The 14,152-nt window shown below is 49.2% G+C and overlaps 1 protein-coding gene across 27 annotated transcripts in view; it reads right to left on the reverse strand.

Moving 5' to 3' along the window:
• The window catches only part of SIK3 (SIK family kinase 3), a 278,071-nt gene that overhangs the window by 3,757 nt on the left and 260,162 nt on the right, over nt 1-14,152 (reverse strand). For 9 of the 27 annotated variants that reach the window (XM_081546450.1, XM_081546441.1, XM_081546439.1 and 6 more), the window contains 6 exons: nt 13,228-13,378; nt 12,356-12,481; nt 12,003-12,088; nt 11,458-11,567; nt 10,111-10,450; nt 8,464-9,344 (listed from right to left, as the gene is read on the reverse strand). In XM_081546450.1, coding sequence (XP_081402576.1) covers nt 8,464-9,344; nt 10,111-10,450; nt 11,458-11,567; nt 12,003-12,088; nt 12,356-12,481; nt 13,228-13,378 — 1,694 coding nt within the window. Of the gene's footprint in view, nt 1-393; nt 532-619; nt 788-2,034; nt 2,203-3,248; nt 3,395-8,463; nt 9,345-10,110; nt 10,451-11,457; nt 11,568-12,002; nt 12,089-12,355; nt 12,482-13,227; nt 13,379-14,152 lie in introns of all 27 variants that reach the window. The other 18 variants (XM_081546444.1, XM_081546443.1, XM_081546442.1 and 15 more) reach the window with 4 other exon arrangements.

A 14,152-nucleotide genomic window follows, 5' to 3' on the forward strand; every position in this document is an offset into this window, starting at 1 on the left:
GTGGACGCCTCTCTCCTTGGCTTCCCCTCCGTACCCCACCCAGTCCTCTCCTCTCCTCCTCCGATTCCAGCCCCAACTCCTTTCAAGGGTCCTCCTCCCTTTACCTCTCTATCCTTGACCTTCTCACTCTCCCCACATTACTTTGGCAATATCATCTGTTTTCATGGCTTCAACTACACTGCTTCTATGTAAAGAATTACTAAATGCTCTTTTAAGCTCCAGATCCAAAATTCTGTTTACTAGGTATCTTTCCCTGGATGGCTGAACAACATCAAACACTTCACAGGTTCAATTCTGATCTCACCAGCTTCCCCCACAACCATCACCTCCTTTCCTAATCTGGTATGAGCTCATGGAGTCCCTGCTGATTCCTTACTCCTGGTTCCACATCACCTGAAGTCTGAAGAATCTGCCTCTCCAGTGTTGGTCACTTTAATCTCTTTCTTTCCAGTCTCATTGCTTCCACGAAAGTTTGGTTACCTCCTGCTTGGATCACTGTAATAGGCTCCTAATCATTCCTCTTCCACGGCCCTACAAAGATGAACCTTTCTATAGTGGAGCCCAAACCCCTCATTTTCACTGGCCCAGCCTCTTCTGATGAGCATCCCACACAACTCACCCCTACATTCTAAGCTGTGGTCAACGCAGACCACTCATGATTCAATGCATTTGTTTTCGCGGTCCTCTCTCCCTGGAAATGCTAATCTTCTACTTTCATTCCTGCTAGTTCTAATCAACGTATCCTTCTAGGTCCATTTCAAATGTTATCATTTTTATGAAACTTTCCCTTTCAAACAGAAATAAATCATTATTTCCTTTCATTGTCAGAAGGCTTTATTGGACTCTGATTATGCTAACATTATTCCCGGCACCATCTTCAATTGTGTACTTGTGTTAATGCTTCTTATTAAACTGTAAATTCTTTGAGGACAAGAATTATTACATGCATGTTTGTGAGCCTTCAGTATTCCAGAACACTGTCTGATACCAGTGTTTAATAATATTTTCTTTAACTGATATTAATAAACACTCTCTTAATATAGGTCAGTCACTTGTCAGAGTCAGGATGGTCAAGAAGACCAAGGACGGTCAAGAAGAGTACCAAGGCCACACCAAGGTTGACAGGATCCTCCTGTTGGCACGTCTGGTTCCAGTCCTTAAGAGTCTAGCACTTGAACATGTGTTTTCTTTGTTTGGTTGGTTTTTCTGGGTTAAAGTTCCCTGGCAACTACCGGGCTTATCTCACAATGAATGGTACCTTGGTGAGACTAAGTTTTTAAGCAAATTTTAATGGGAAACACAGTCCTAACCCTAACTGTACCATCCCAGTATCTATGTGAATAATGAAAGGAAAGCAGGCTGCTAGAGTGATGTGTAAAGGGTTTCAGGTCTCTATATTCAAACGGTCTCCTTAACCATCACGGTGAGGCCCGGACTTAGGGGCTGAGGCGGGACAGGAAGGGAGGGGAACGAAATGACATGCATCTTGCTGGTAATGCAAAGCACTCTGGAGGAAAGTGAGAGGAATGGGAGCTTCCCAACGACCGCAGCGGAAGGCGAGTGAGACTAACCTGCTCTGTGGGATTAAGTCGCCCACCCCGTCGACCAGCCCGATCCCTGCCAGTGGGCCCAGTGCCTGTGCTGGCTGCAGGTCCACATGAAGGCCACCGGCAGGAAGTGCTGCCAGGCTGCCTCTGGTGGGTGATATGTATGCTAAATCTCCCTCCCCACCATCTCTCTCTGTTAAATGTGTTTTTATTCCTGAGAATGGGGTTTCTCCAAATCTGAACAACCACCCTCCTTTTGGCCCTGCCTGTGGGATGGTCCCATGGATCTGTCCTTGTCTGCTCTCTTCACAGCCTTCAGGTCTGGTGCCAACATACCTGGAAGTGCCACCAAGACAGACGGAGATCTTCTTGACAAATCTCACGATAACCCTTCCTGCTCCCCCCGCCTGGAGCTCAGCAGCACTAGCTCGGGTCAGGAAGCCCCAGGCCTGGATCCTGGCTTCACCAGAATTCCTGGGCAAGTTACCTGACTTTACTGGATCTTGGTCTCTTCATCTGCAAAACGGGACTTACTCCACAGGTCTGTGAAGTGCTTACTTGAGCTTGGTCCTCTGTAAGAGCTCAGTAAAGACTGGTATTATTTATACTCATTTCAGAGATGTTGTTTCTGAGAGAATGGGGCACAATGAACCAGCTGACAAAAACAAACAAGAAGATGATTTTATCACAGAATCCTATTTCGAGTATTATGGGGCTAGTTCACCAGGTAGTGAACAAGTGAGTCACTGAAAATTTAATTTCCAGAAAAGAAGCCTCTGGTTTAGGAGATATAAATATGAGTTAAAAACTAGATGAAAGGGAGTTCCCTGGTGGTTCAGCGGTTAAGACTTGGCGCTCTCACTGCTGGGGCCCAGGTTCAATCCCTGGTCAGGGAACTAAGATGCTGCAAGCCGCATGGCCGTGTGTGTGCTCAGTCAGTCCCGTGCAACTCTTTGTGACCCCATGGACTGTAGCCACCAGGCTCCTCTGTCCATGGGATTTTTCAGGCAAGAAAACTGGAATGGGTTGCCATTTCCTCCTCCAGGGGATCTTCCTGACCCAGGGATTGAAGCCAGATTTTCTGTATTGGTGAGTGGATTCTTTACCACTGGGCCACCCGGGAAGCCACATAGCACAGCCAAAAATAAACTTAAGACAAAAAAGAAGCATATTAATAAGAGTTGGGTAGCAAACCAGGGTCTTTCTGTTCAAATTTCAATATAATTCATAGGTCAAAGATCAGGAAGGGTTGGCACCCTTGGCTTGGCAGATATGCTTGGAAGGGGAAGAATGTGAGGCAAGGGGGCATAAAAAGAAAAACATAAGACTAAGAATTCAGGGGACTTGAAGTCAGGTTCCAGCTCCATCACAGTGTATGAACTTGGACAAGTCACTTAACCTCTCCTAACCTCAGTTAGCACAGGGAGGCCTGGCGTGCTGCGGTTCCTGGGGTCGCAAAGAGTTGGACACGAGTGAGCGACTGAACTGAACTGAACCTCAGTTTCCCTATCTGAAAAATGAGGGTTGCTTGGGGGCTCAAGAGACAACAGGTGTCAAAAGCCTTTCATAAATTGGAAAGGACTACACAAGCAAAGTAATTATTTTTAGTAAGAATATTGAGTTTAGAAGGGCCTTGTGACTCTATAGATGAGATCCACTGACCAGTTTGGCAGGGGAAGCACTGCGTATAAACAGACCAACCTGTTGAGCAAGGAACATGAAATTGAAGCTCAAATCTTTGGCATTCTTTATGCCAATTCAGCAGCTGAAGAAACTGTCAAGCTCATCAAAGGATGCAGAAAGAGGATGCCAAGAGCAGGATTCTCAGGTATTTTACCTAAGCGTAGCTGAGAAAGTACAGGGAGGGGGAAGACCATCTGATCAGGCAAGGGGAAAAAATACACAAACGGACACAATGCATCCCGCCCACCTACCTAGGGAACGGTGGGACAGCTTGCACAACTCTGTTGAATCGGTCAATGTTGACTCGCCCTTACTCATTTACTGGGTCTTAAGAGAAAATGAGAGAAATGCATGTGTGCATATTCCTCTCAAAGGTTCTGGGGGGTAAACCCTCCCAGTCTGTCACCATTTGACCCTCTCTGTGGGGCCTGAAGTCCTCCAGTGCTGCTGAAGCTGAGCGGGCTCAGGGAAAATGTGGTTTTCTCTGTGAGTTTGAGCTGGTTATCTCACTGCGTAAACTGGTTATGGTATCATATTTATTTGCTAAGTAAAAAAAAAAAAAAAATCAAGTGTATGTAATAACTAGCACAGAGGGCGAGATAAACCTTACTTCTACTCCTGGGGGACAGCAAAAGAGATTACAGGCAGCATGGGGAATGTCTAGTCCTGACCTTCTACATATTTCAAACAGACCTCTGGCAGGCTGCCGGCTCAGCTCTCTGGCAAGGCCCGGGCCCACACTGATTGGTGGCAAGTGGCCATAAAATAGGTAACTGTGGCCGTTGATAGGACGGCATTTACTTCTTGACTAACATCAGCAATCCCTGATAATCTACCCTTAAGAAGTTTCAGAAGGATGACACAAGCTCTGCTTGTTATAATTACACCTTTTACAGCATTCATTACACAGTGCTTCATGTTAAGGTTGTTTATGAGCTTGTCTGCCCCCATCCCCCTAGCATAAGGTCCCTGAGGGCAGGTTCTCTATCTTTTCATCCCTGCCTTCCCCACTGGACCTAAAATACAGTCTTATGTGACCTAATCATTCAATACATTTCGTTGTATTTGCTCTGTCATAGAAGTAACATATGGCATGTTTAGGGGCTAGTGTGTAACTACACAGAGATGGAGGTATCATTAGAGGAAGCAAGAGGCATTCCCGCCACCCACAAAGATCAACAAGGACGAGCTGCCCCCACGTGCCTGCAGGGTGGTGGGGGGAGAGCATCACTACCCTTTCTTGGCAAAAGGAACAGCAAATTATCTGATGATTATTTGTTGATGTCAAACTGCAAGCTCTCAAGTTCTTAAGAGTAGAAGCATCTCAGGTTAGGGCTTCCCAGGTGGCTCAGTGATAAAGAACCTGCCTGCTGATGCAGGAGATGTGGGTTTGATCCCTGAGTTGGGATGATCGCCTGGAGGAGAAAATGGCAACCCACTCCAGTATTTCTGCCCGGGAAATCCAATGGACAGAGGAGCCTGGCGGGCTACAGTTCTTGGGGTCGCAAAGAGTTGGACACAACCGAGTGACTAAACAACAACATGTCAGGTTAAAGCACGAAGAGACTGTGGAGTCCGGTTTCTCCTGTAAAAGGGATCATAAAACAAACGCCCAGGGTGGTTGTGAAAAATAAATGAGTAACTGACTGGAGGGCACCAAGCCCGGAGCAGACGTACTACAAACACCTTCTTGGAGCGGGCACCTAGCCAACAGCCCTGACTATACAGATGAAGATGCGGGAGGGGTTATGTGCCAGGGGGTCACAGAGGAAGCTCCTGTGTTTAAGCTAAGGACAATGGGGACGCCTCCGTATAAGAAGCAGTCTTAAACACGCAGACGTACATTCCCAGAGGGTTTCTAACTCTGGAGCAGCTTTGGGCTTCCCTAGGCCATTTTTTCTCTATTGCATTATCTAACTGTACTGGATCCTAAACCCACGTGGTAATCAACTGGGGGCTTTATTCATTAAAGATAATTGTATATATGGTTCCAAAAGTCTCAAAACAGAAGTGGAAAGAGGTTAGAAAGAGGCAAGGTAACAGTATTCAAGAAAAGGCATAAGCTAAGTTAAAGAGTAAATTGAGAGTAAACTAGGTAGACACAGGAAGGATTATCTCTAGCATAAACTGGCATGGGGGACAGGAGATATGATTATGGCCTCTAGGAAAGCTCTTATCAAAGGTCAGGAAAAGGAGATCTAAGAAAAAGGAGGACTTTGCAGGGAAGCAAACCTGATCATGGTAGCCCAGCCAGTGAAGAATCCACCTGCAGTGCAGGAGACCCTGGTTTGATCCCTGGGTCGGAAGATCCCCTGGAGGAGGGAACGGCTACCCACTCCAGTGTTCTTGCCTGGAGAATTCCATGGACAGAGGAGCCTGGTGGGCTACAGTCCATGGGGTTGCAAAGAGTCAGACACGACAGAGTGACTAAGACTTTCAAACCTGATCATGAGGCAACAAGAACAGGGTATTTTTGAGCTGAAACCTTTAGGGGTGTATTTATGGCTGGATTCTTCCAGACACCCAAAGAGATGCATGCAAAGAAGAGTGGCGGCGATGGCGGCGGATATAAGCAGGCTGGAGAGGGAGAGGAGATCGCAGGCACTCAGCTTGCGGAATGGTAGCAGGGATCTGTCAAGAGAATCCTGACTCACGTGTTGGTCTGAAGTGAACTGATTTAAAGCTGCTGGATCCAGATCGGACTCCGGGTTTCCGGAAACCTTTGCCTTTAGCTTCTAATTCCTTCATGTTGACTGCACTTCAAGAAAGGCAGCTTGTCTCCCCCTAAAACATCCCTGGGACACTCTCACCCATGGTCTTTCCTCGTGCTTCTCCCCTAAATCCAAACAGCAAAATCCTCTTCATCCACCAAGTCCGTGCGTGCTCAGTCACTCAGACATGTTTGATTCTGAGACCCAATGGACTGAAGCTCGCCAGGCTCCTCTGTCCATGGGAATTCTCCAGGCAAGAATATTGGAGAGGGTTGCAAGCCCTCCTCCAGGGGATTTTCCCGACCCAAGGGTTGAGTCTCCTGCATTGGCAAGTGAATTCTTAACCACTGGGCCACCTGCAAAGTCACCAAGACCTCACTCAAATGTCACTCACCGTGGGAAACTTGGCCCTGCTCTGAAAGAGAACCAGTCTCCCCTGGCTCTGATGCTCCCATAGCACCTGAACTTGGCACATTCCGCTTTTCTTTAGGCACTAAATAGACCACAAGCCTGCCTAAAGGGGCGGGGTTCCTCTGACAGTCAGAGGACACAAGCAAATTCAAGCCTCCTGGTCTCTCTGTATATAGTTGTCACAGAGGAGGGAAAAGTGAAAGGAATTAAGAGAGAATCATTTTTGAAAAATATTTCAAAAGATTATTTTCACATACGGCAATCCAGGGTGAAGGGGTGGGGAGTGTGCACTGTTTGCTCACTTGCTCCTTCCTGGAGTCTTGCACACGCGGCGTGTGCTCAGGACATGTCTGCTGGAGTGGAGTGACTAGCTCTCGGGTTCAGTGCCACTTCCTAGCTGTGGACCTTGGGGGTGAATTACTTAATCTGTGCCTCAGTTGTCTCACTGGTAAAATGGGGATGGGAAGAACTGTGAGGATTAGGCGAATTTATGTGTGAACAGCATCTGGTGCATGGCATGTGAAATGCACCAGGGAAATGTCAGCTTGCCTCCTTTTCCGATGAAAGCTGTCATTCACACAGGAAGCTTTCCCAGCATCCCTGATGCCTTCAAGCTGCCTTTGCTAGAACATGCCCAGCCACAGAAAGCTCCCAGTCTGCTCAGCAGCCTCTTCTGGAAAGTTCTTGTGAAGGCTTCTCTGGGGGTTGAAAGCTGCCACAACTTCCATACTGGTCTTGGCTCTGCCTCATAATATGAATACAGAGAAATCTAATCCTTTTCCATCTGACAAGCATGATGGCTCTCCTGAGTTTTCCCCCTAAGCCTAAACATCCCCAAGTCTGTCAGCCAATCCACCTATGACTTGGTTCCAAAACCTCCTCAACTCAAAATTACAGCAACCGCAGGTGGACACAATATGTCTGACTGGTGCAGACCTCAAACTGGACAGTACCCATCTGCTCAAAAGCCCAGGATTTAACTGGAGTTTTATGGAACTGCATCCCTATTGGTGCTTAATGAGCACAACCTGAAGGCACCACGTTCTCTTCACCATAAACTGACTTAGGGTCAGGTCTTCCATCCTGCTCTATGCCTGGGGACCCGACTGCCCCAGGAACTGAGTCTAGTGTGCTGACTTTAAAGTGCAGGGCAGGACAGGCTTCAAGAAGGGAGGGTGGGAAAAGTGCCCAGTTTCAGGGTTGAATATTTTATTCAATTTCTTGAAAGAAACTTGCTATCAAGATCTGTGATGATGGGATGGATGTCAGTCCAGATTTTGGGTAGGGTGAATGCTATGACACTAATGAAACGACATTTTCTGAGCATAACTCACTGATAGTAATTCCAATCTCCTTCCAAATGAAAATGAATGTCCTTTAATTATACAGTGATACTAAATGAAACAGCATGGCATCCCTTGTGTTGCTGTAATATTCTGTACTTAGCTTATTAAGGAAGTGATCAGAATAATAATACCTCAAATTATTTAAATCATACATTCAGATTATCCAGTGTGCCTCTCTCCCCGTGTCACACACACAAACATTATGTATAAACATAAACACATATGTGTATGTTTTAATCTTCACAAATACTCTGCAAAGGACTGTTATTCCTCCCGCCCTTTTTCACAAATGGGGAAATAAGAACCCGAGGGTTAAGCGACAAGGTCCCTGCACTCGTAACAGAGGCAAGTCCAGGACTGAGGGACCTTGACTCTTACTCCAACACTGTTTACGCTAAACCCTGTTTCCCTAGCACTGGCTGACTTTTTTCTATCACAGAGGTTAAAGCTAGCTATTTTGGTAACGGCTGAGAAATTCTGGATTCTAAGGAAGCACAGTCTGAATATAGGACAACAGGTAACACATCTTGCTGACCATCATCTGTGTGTTCATTTTCTATCACTCTCTTTTAATTCTGAAAACAGATTCCCTTCCCCTTCAGATACCCATTTCCTATGTGCTTCTCCCCTAAAAGGTCCTGCAGGTCTTCTCAGGAATTCTTTCCCTTTTAGCAACCCAGAGTACCAGCTGAAAAAAGGTCAACACTGCTGAGTTCACCGAACAAGGGCAGGCTGGCCCAGAGATCGACCCTGCAGGGCTCTTACCTCGGCTGGACACCTTATTTCTAGTGAAGGCGGCCGCCGGCTGTCGGTACGGATGGATCCCCAACTCCTGTGCATGACTCACGGTTCCCAGGAGAGATTCAGGGTCCCCGGGGCCGCCTGCACTCAAGAGCAGGGGGCTGTCATGGCAACCTTTGGTCAATGTGTTCCCGCTCTTCCTGTCCGGGAAGCCGTCCTTGGCCCCCTCGCACGAGCACTCCTCCTCCATGCTCTCCGAGTGCACGAGCGCCGGCTGGGGAGCGTAACCGTGGGTCGGGGTCGGGGAGGAGACCTGTGAGATACATTCTTGCGCCCTGATCTGCAGAAGGTGCTGGGGGCTGGTGTGGTGGTGGTGGTGGTGGTAAGAGTCAGCGTTCTGATACGGCAAAGCCTGGCGCTCCGTCATGCTCTGTCCCCCAAGGCCGGGAGCCAGACTCCCGGCGTCCCCCTGGTTCATGTGCCGGAACAGCTCTTGGTATTCCTGCTGCTGCTGCTGCCGCTGCCGTGGCTGCCTTTTGATGAGCTGTGCAAACTCCGCTGGGGGCAGCCGCATGTCCGAGTGGCCGGTGAGCGAGTGCCGGGGGGAGAGCAGTCCCTGGAGGATGTGGGGCACCTGCTGGTGTCGCGTGTAGTCTGGCGGCGTAGGGGACAGCAGGGCCTGCTGCAGTGCCGACGTGGTATAGTGCGGTGGCTGCTGATGTGCACTGGGAGGGAAGGTGGGGAACTGGTCAAGCGGAGGGACTTTCAGGGCTTGGGTGGGAGGCAACCCCGCTCCTGGTGAAGGGCTGTAGCTGCTGGGGGAACCCCGGGACTGGTCCGAAAACAGGTGGGGGTGTAAATGCGCCTGGTCGTAGTTAGCAGGGGAGAACCGATTCACGTTCAAGCTGCAGACACAAAAGGGAGTGAGTGCCAGGCATCCGTGTGACAAGTGTGCTAAACTCCCCAGGGAACAGCTACCACTCCTCCTCAGTAGTGAGCCTCTGCTGGTACAGAGAACCGAGGGGCCACAGGAGGATGGGGGCATAGGCATTACCCCACCATCCCCTCGGGCTTGAGGGTAGCAACATCACTTGAATTAAGATGTGCCCATCTCTTAGAATATGAGTGATGGAAAGAAACAATCCTAGAAGAACAGACAAGGCGGGTAACTGAAAGTTCTACCTACTCCTCTAACTGGCCCTTTTTTTCTTTGCAGACCTATAGTAAGGTGGTGGTAGTGTTTAGTCGCTAAGTCGTGTCCGACTTTTTTGTGACTCCACGGACTGCAGGCCACCAGGCTCCTCTGTCCATGGGATTCCCCAGGCCAAAGTGGAGTGGGTTGCCATTTTCTCCTCCAGGGGATCTTCCTGACCAAGATCGAACCCACATCTCTTGCATCTCTTGCACTGGCAAGCAAGTTATCACTGCACCACCCGGGAAGCCTATATCGTAAGGTAGCTGCGTCACTATCCTCCTCTGTCTCACTAGCATTTTGATCCTGAGTCAATATATAGGTTTCAAGCCCATCCCAAGCCCACCGCCTCACTTTTAGTCAGGCTGAAATGAGCAGAGCCCAGTCAGAGCCCTTCTGTCCTCCTCTCCTCCTACTAGGGGGCTTCCTCCCACCTGGGTCCCCTGGAGAGACGGCCGGGAGACTCTGGGCAGCCTCACCTGTGAGCCTCCGCACTGTCGGCGCTCAGCTGCTTGGACAAGGGCCGGTGTCCGTAGCTGAGGGCGGCCATTAGGCTGGTCCGGAGCTGCATCTGACCCTGACTGGCGTTGGGGCTGATGGAGACGCCCCGGCCTGCAGAGGCGGCAGCGGCCCCAGGCATGCTGCTGAGCATGTCGACCGGCTCCTGGACTTGGATGGTCACCTGCTGTGACTGGGGAGGCTGCTGTATGCCCAAGCAGGTCAATGCCACATTGGGAGGAGGGGAACAGTTCTCAGGCTGCTGCTGGAAGATGGCACTGCGGGAGGGGAAGCCTTGAAACTGGGAGGAAGATGCAGCACCTGGGGAGAAAGGAGCCCCAGAGTGACCACATGCCTGGGTGACCTGCGGCCAGAAGTCATAGGAGCCACTGAGGACGCTCAACTCGCATACCACCCAGAGCAGTGCTTCTCCAACTCCCGGGCGTGGAAGGTTCCTCTGGGGGACTCGTGAAGACACACACTCTTGGGCCCAACCCTCAGAACGCTGACTCAGTAGGTAAGGACGGGGCTCCAAGAATTTGCAGTTTCAAGAAATTGCCCGTTCATTATTCTCTGAGTAGCTCTCATCCAGGGCAACGCTTCTCAAACTCTAATGCATGTACGAAGGGCCTGTGGATCTGGCTAAAACGCAGATTCTGATTCAGCAGGTCTGCGATAGGATCTGAGATTTGATTTTTCCTGCTGATGTTGCTGGTCAGGGACCCCACTCTGAGTAAGAAGGGCTCTGAGACCAACTCAGGCTCTTCAGGGGATCTAGATTGCGTGGTGTTACTTAAGAGATTCTCAGTTTTCAGAATGCTAACCCCTCAGAGTGCTGGCCTCTGAAGGACCGTATAAATTAGGGCTCGCTCATCTTTGCCTTCATCTGAACACCCACAAGAGAGGAGCCACATGCCCAGTGGATCACCAAACTCAGGCGTGACAAGAGGGAAGGTTCTGGTAGTAGCCCATTCATTTGGTACAGTTGGAGGGGATTTTATGAAAACATCAATACCAGTCAACCTTTATTGAGAACTATATTGTCCCAGGGGCTATTCTAAGTATTATACCTAACATATGTATTTCATAGAATTATTCTCCCTGTCTTACATTTGAGAAAGTGGAGATGCCCAGAAGTTAAGTAGTCTACCTGAGGTCTCACAGCTAAGGAGCTGGTAGTAGCAGGGGCCAAGCCAAGGCAGCCTGGCACGAGAACTACCCCCTTACACAGCATGTTGCTCCATCACCCTAACCAGTGGCTTGAGGCACTCAAGACTAAGCCTCACTTCTCCTGTGGCTCACGGTTCAGAGAAAACCTCACAACTCACCGTGAGACTGCATCATGGCGCTGCTCATGGGGGGAGGGCTGTTACTGGGCTGTCTGAAGAGATGGTTGTTGGGGTGGTTGGGGGGTGGGCTGGAAGGCTGAATCCTTAACCTTAAAAAACAACAGAACCAGATGAGTATACACTTCTTGAGGTGACAGTATAATCTTGAAGTTAGTTTCAGTCATTTGAAAACCACAGGCAGAAACTCCATTTTTTAGTTTTGATAAGCTTCCAGGCTAGACATACACAGGCCACCCACCACCATCTACTGAAAGCCTGTCTCCATCTTATTTTCCCAGATGTCCCAAGGAGGCAGGGGTCACTGTGGGCGTGCATCTGACCTCGTGTATCATGTGTCAGATTACATGGTTCATGGGGATAAGAAAACGAAGTGGCACAGGAAGTTAGGATTTTAGGAGGCTGCTGAAATTTAAATTGGTCTTCCTGTTTTTTGGATGGGTTCTTCCCGGATGATGCTATAGTCAGTCACGTCTCCCATGCGAGTGAGGCCAGCAGTTTAGGCAAAGGACAACATGTCTCATTACCTCTGGAGCTGGTGGGTGAGGAGGGCGGGCTGATTTTCACATGCAGCCTGAAGAGGTGGAGAAGGTTGAGGAGGACAGATAGAGTCCTAAAACACATGCAGGAAAGGAGAAAAAAATACTCGTGAGCTTGAAGACTAACCAGAGCCATTCTCGGGAAGGGAAGAGACTATCTGTGACTGAGACTTATGCTTCCGTCGTTCATCAAAAGGCTTGATTACCTTGATTCAAACATGGTAACCACACCAATAACTCAACTCCACTCTGCCCTGCGTGATCTCCTCCAGCATTCACAGGCCCATCAGCCTGAGAGCAAACTCCAGACAAGTTGGAGAAAGCAAAGAGGGAAGGCCTACTTGAATCTGCTGCTGGAGAATTTGGTGGTGCTGCTCCTGCTGGTATAACATATGCTGCTGCTGGGTCTTCTCCAGGGTTCTTTCATCAATCTGCCCCCCGTACATCTTCTGCAGCTGCTCACACTCCTGAAGGGAAAGCAGTTCATACAGAGGGGATACAGCCAGGCCTACCCCATGCAGTGCTGTCAGCAGACGCAGAGCTGCCCCAGGTCTCATGGGCAGAAGGAGCCCACAGAGAAGAACTGTGTCCTTGATGAGCAACTAATCCCTTTAGGTGGGCATTTGCGTACTAAATATATTCACGCTCTGTGCTGGCTGCATGAAGGGAAAATCACCAAGATGGCCTGGGTACGAGCGAAGGTTCCAGTGTGAAATCGGTGTACAAAGCACATGCCACTCGAAGCTTGGTCGTCAGGAAGGCAGAAAGGAAACCGGCCCTTTATAGAAGCATGGAGGTACACTTCCTTCCTCTGGGAGCACCATTCCACACCAGCTGGAGAGTATGCCAGGTGGTAAGAATGCAGAGCAGGCTCCAACAAGACCCAGTGCCCATAAATCATGAGGGGAATGCCAGGGTTGCTTCAAAAGATATTTCCTGGTGCTTCCCACTGAAACCCAAGCCCAGAAATTCCTCTCTAATGAACCACAGACAGGAGGAAATTTAGTCCCTTCCTGGGGAAAGCTGGATGTAAGCAGAAGGAAGGAAAGCGTGTAAGGAGCTATCTGCTTTGGCACTGCTAAAACTGCAGTGCTGCTGATATGAGGGGGCAGAAAGCTTAACACCCGTGTCCCCTGCAATACCGGTCTCTGTTACCCATGCTGGTCTCTGCTACCCATGCTTCTCCAGAGATGCCTGACATCTCTAACATTACCTGCTGCAACTGTTTGATGCTGCTGTTGTTGCCCATTTTTTCCAGGTGAGCTTTGAAGGCCTGGATGCTTGCAGCCCCATCTGAGAACCGGCGCACAGGGGAGAAACGCTCCGTAGGGAGGTGCAGGGTGTTGGAGTCCTTGTAGGTGGAGCTGAATATATGGGAAGAGAAGGTTAGGGGCTAGGACTCAGGGGTTTTGACCAAATCACCTAGGGACGCTGTTCCAGACGAACACAAAGCAGCCGGCTACACATGCAGCCTGGCATATTACACCACTTCCATGCCATCTCCAGAGGCCAGTTGTTTCCCTAGCCTGCCTTCCCTTTAGAGGCCTCCAAATGACCATCTTCCGTTTCCACTTACCTTGAATTAGCTTAATGTCCAAGCCTGGGAAGGTCCTGGGATCAGATACATCCAGTTCTTACAAATACACTGGGTCAGAGAGAGAGGAGCTTCACAGCAGCCCTCAAGCTCAGCTGTATAGGAACTCCTCCTTTTACAGTCATGTCTCTATCTAGTGCCTTTAGAAACCTAGAACCTACCCACCCATGTGACCTAAAGTGTTCCCCATATGTATGACAGACCAGAGGGAAACTACAGTTAACTTTGGGGTCAAGGGTCTGGCTTGGAATTCATAGGTTTTTTATGCTAGAAAACGCAAGGTGGAGCTCAAAGTGGGGAAACTGGGGACCTCTGATCCCCAGATGGAGACAGCCCATCCTTAAGAAACGCGGGCCTGAAGATCCTGCACATACCTGGTCAATACAAATAAGGTTATCTGCTGTGAAAGGTAACTTCTCAGAGCAGTGGCACCCTCCCAACCTGCTAATGAAAGAGGAATCATATGGATTACCTTCAAAATGACCCCACTGCTCAACAGGAACAAAGCCAGTGTCTTACAGAAAGAAAGAACGAGCTATCAGTA

Source organism: Giraffa tippelskirchi, chromosome 11 (assembly GCF_054371585.1).
Source record: "Giraffa tippelskirchi isolate mGirTip1 chromosome 11, T2T-mGirTip1v1.2.pri, whole genome shotgun sequence".
NCBI lineage: Eukaryota > Metazoa > Chordata > Mammalia > Artiodactyla > Giraffidae > Giraffa > Giraffa tippelskirchi.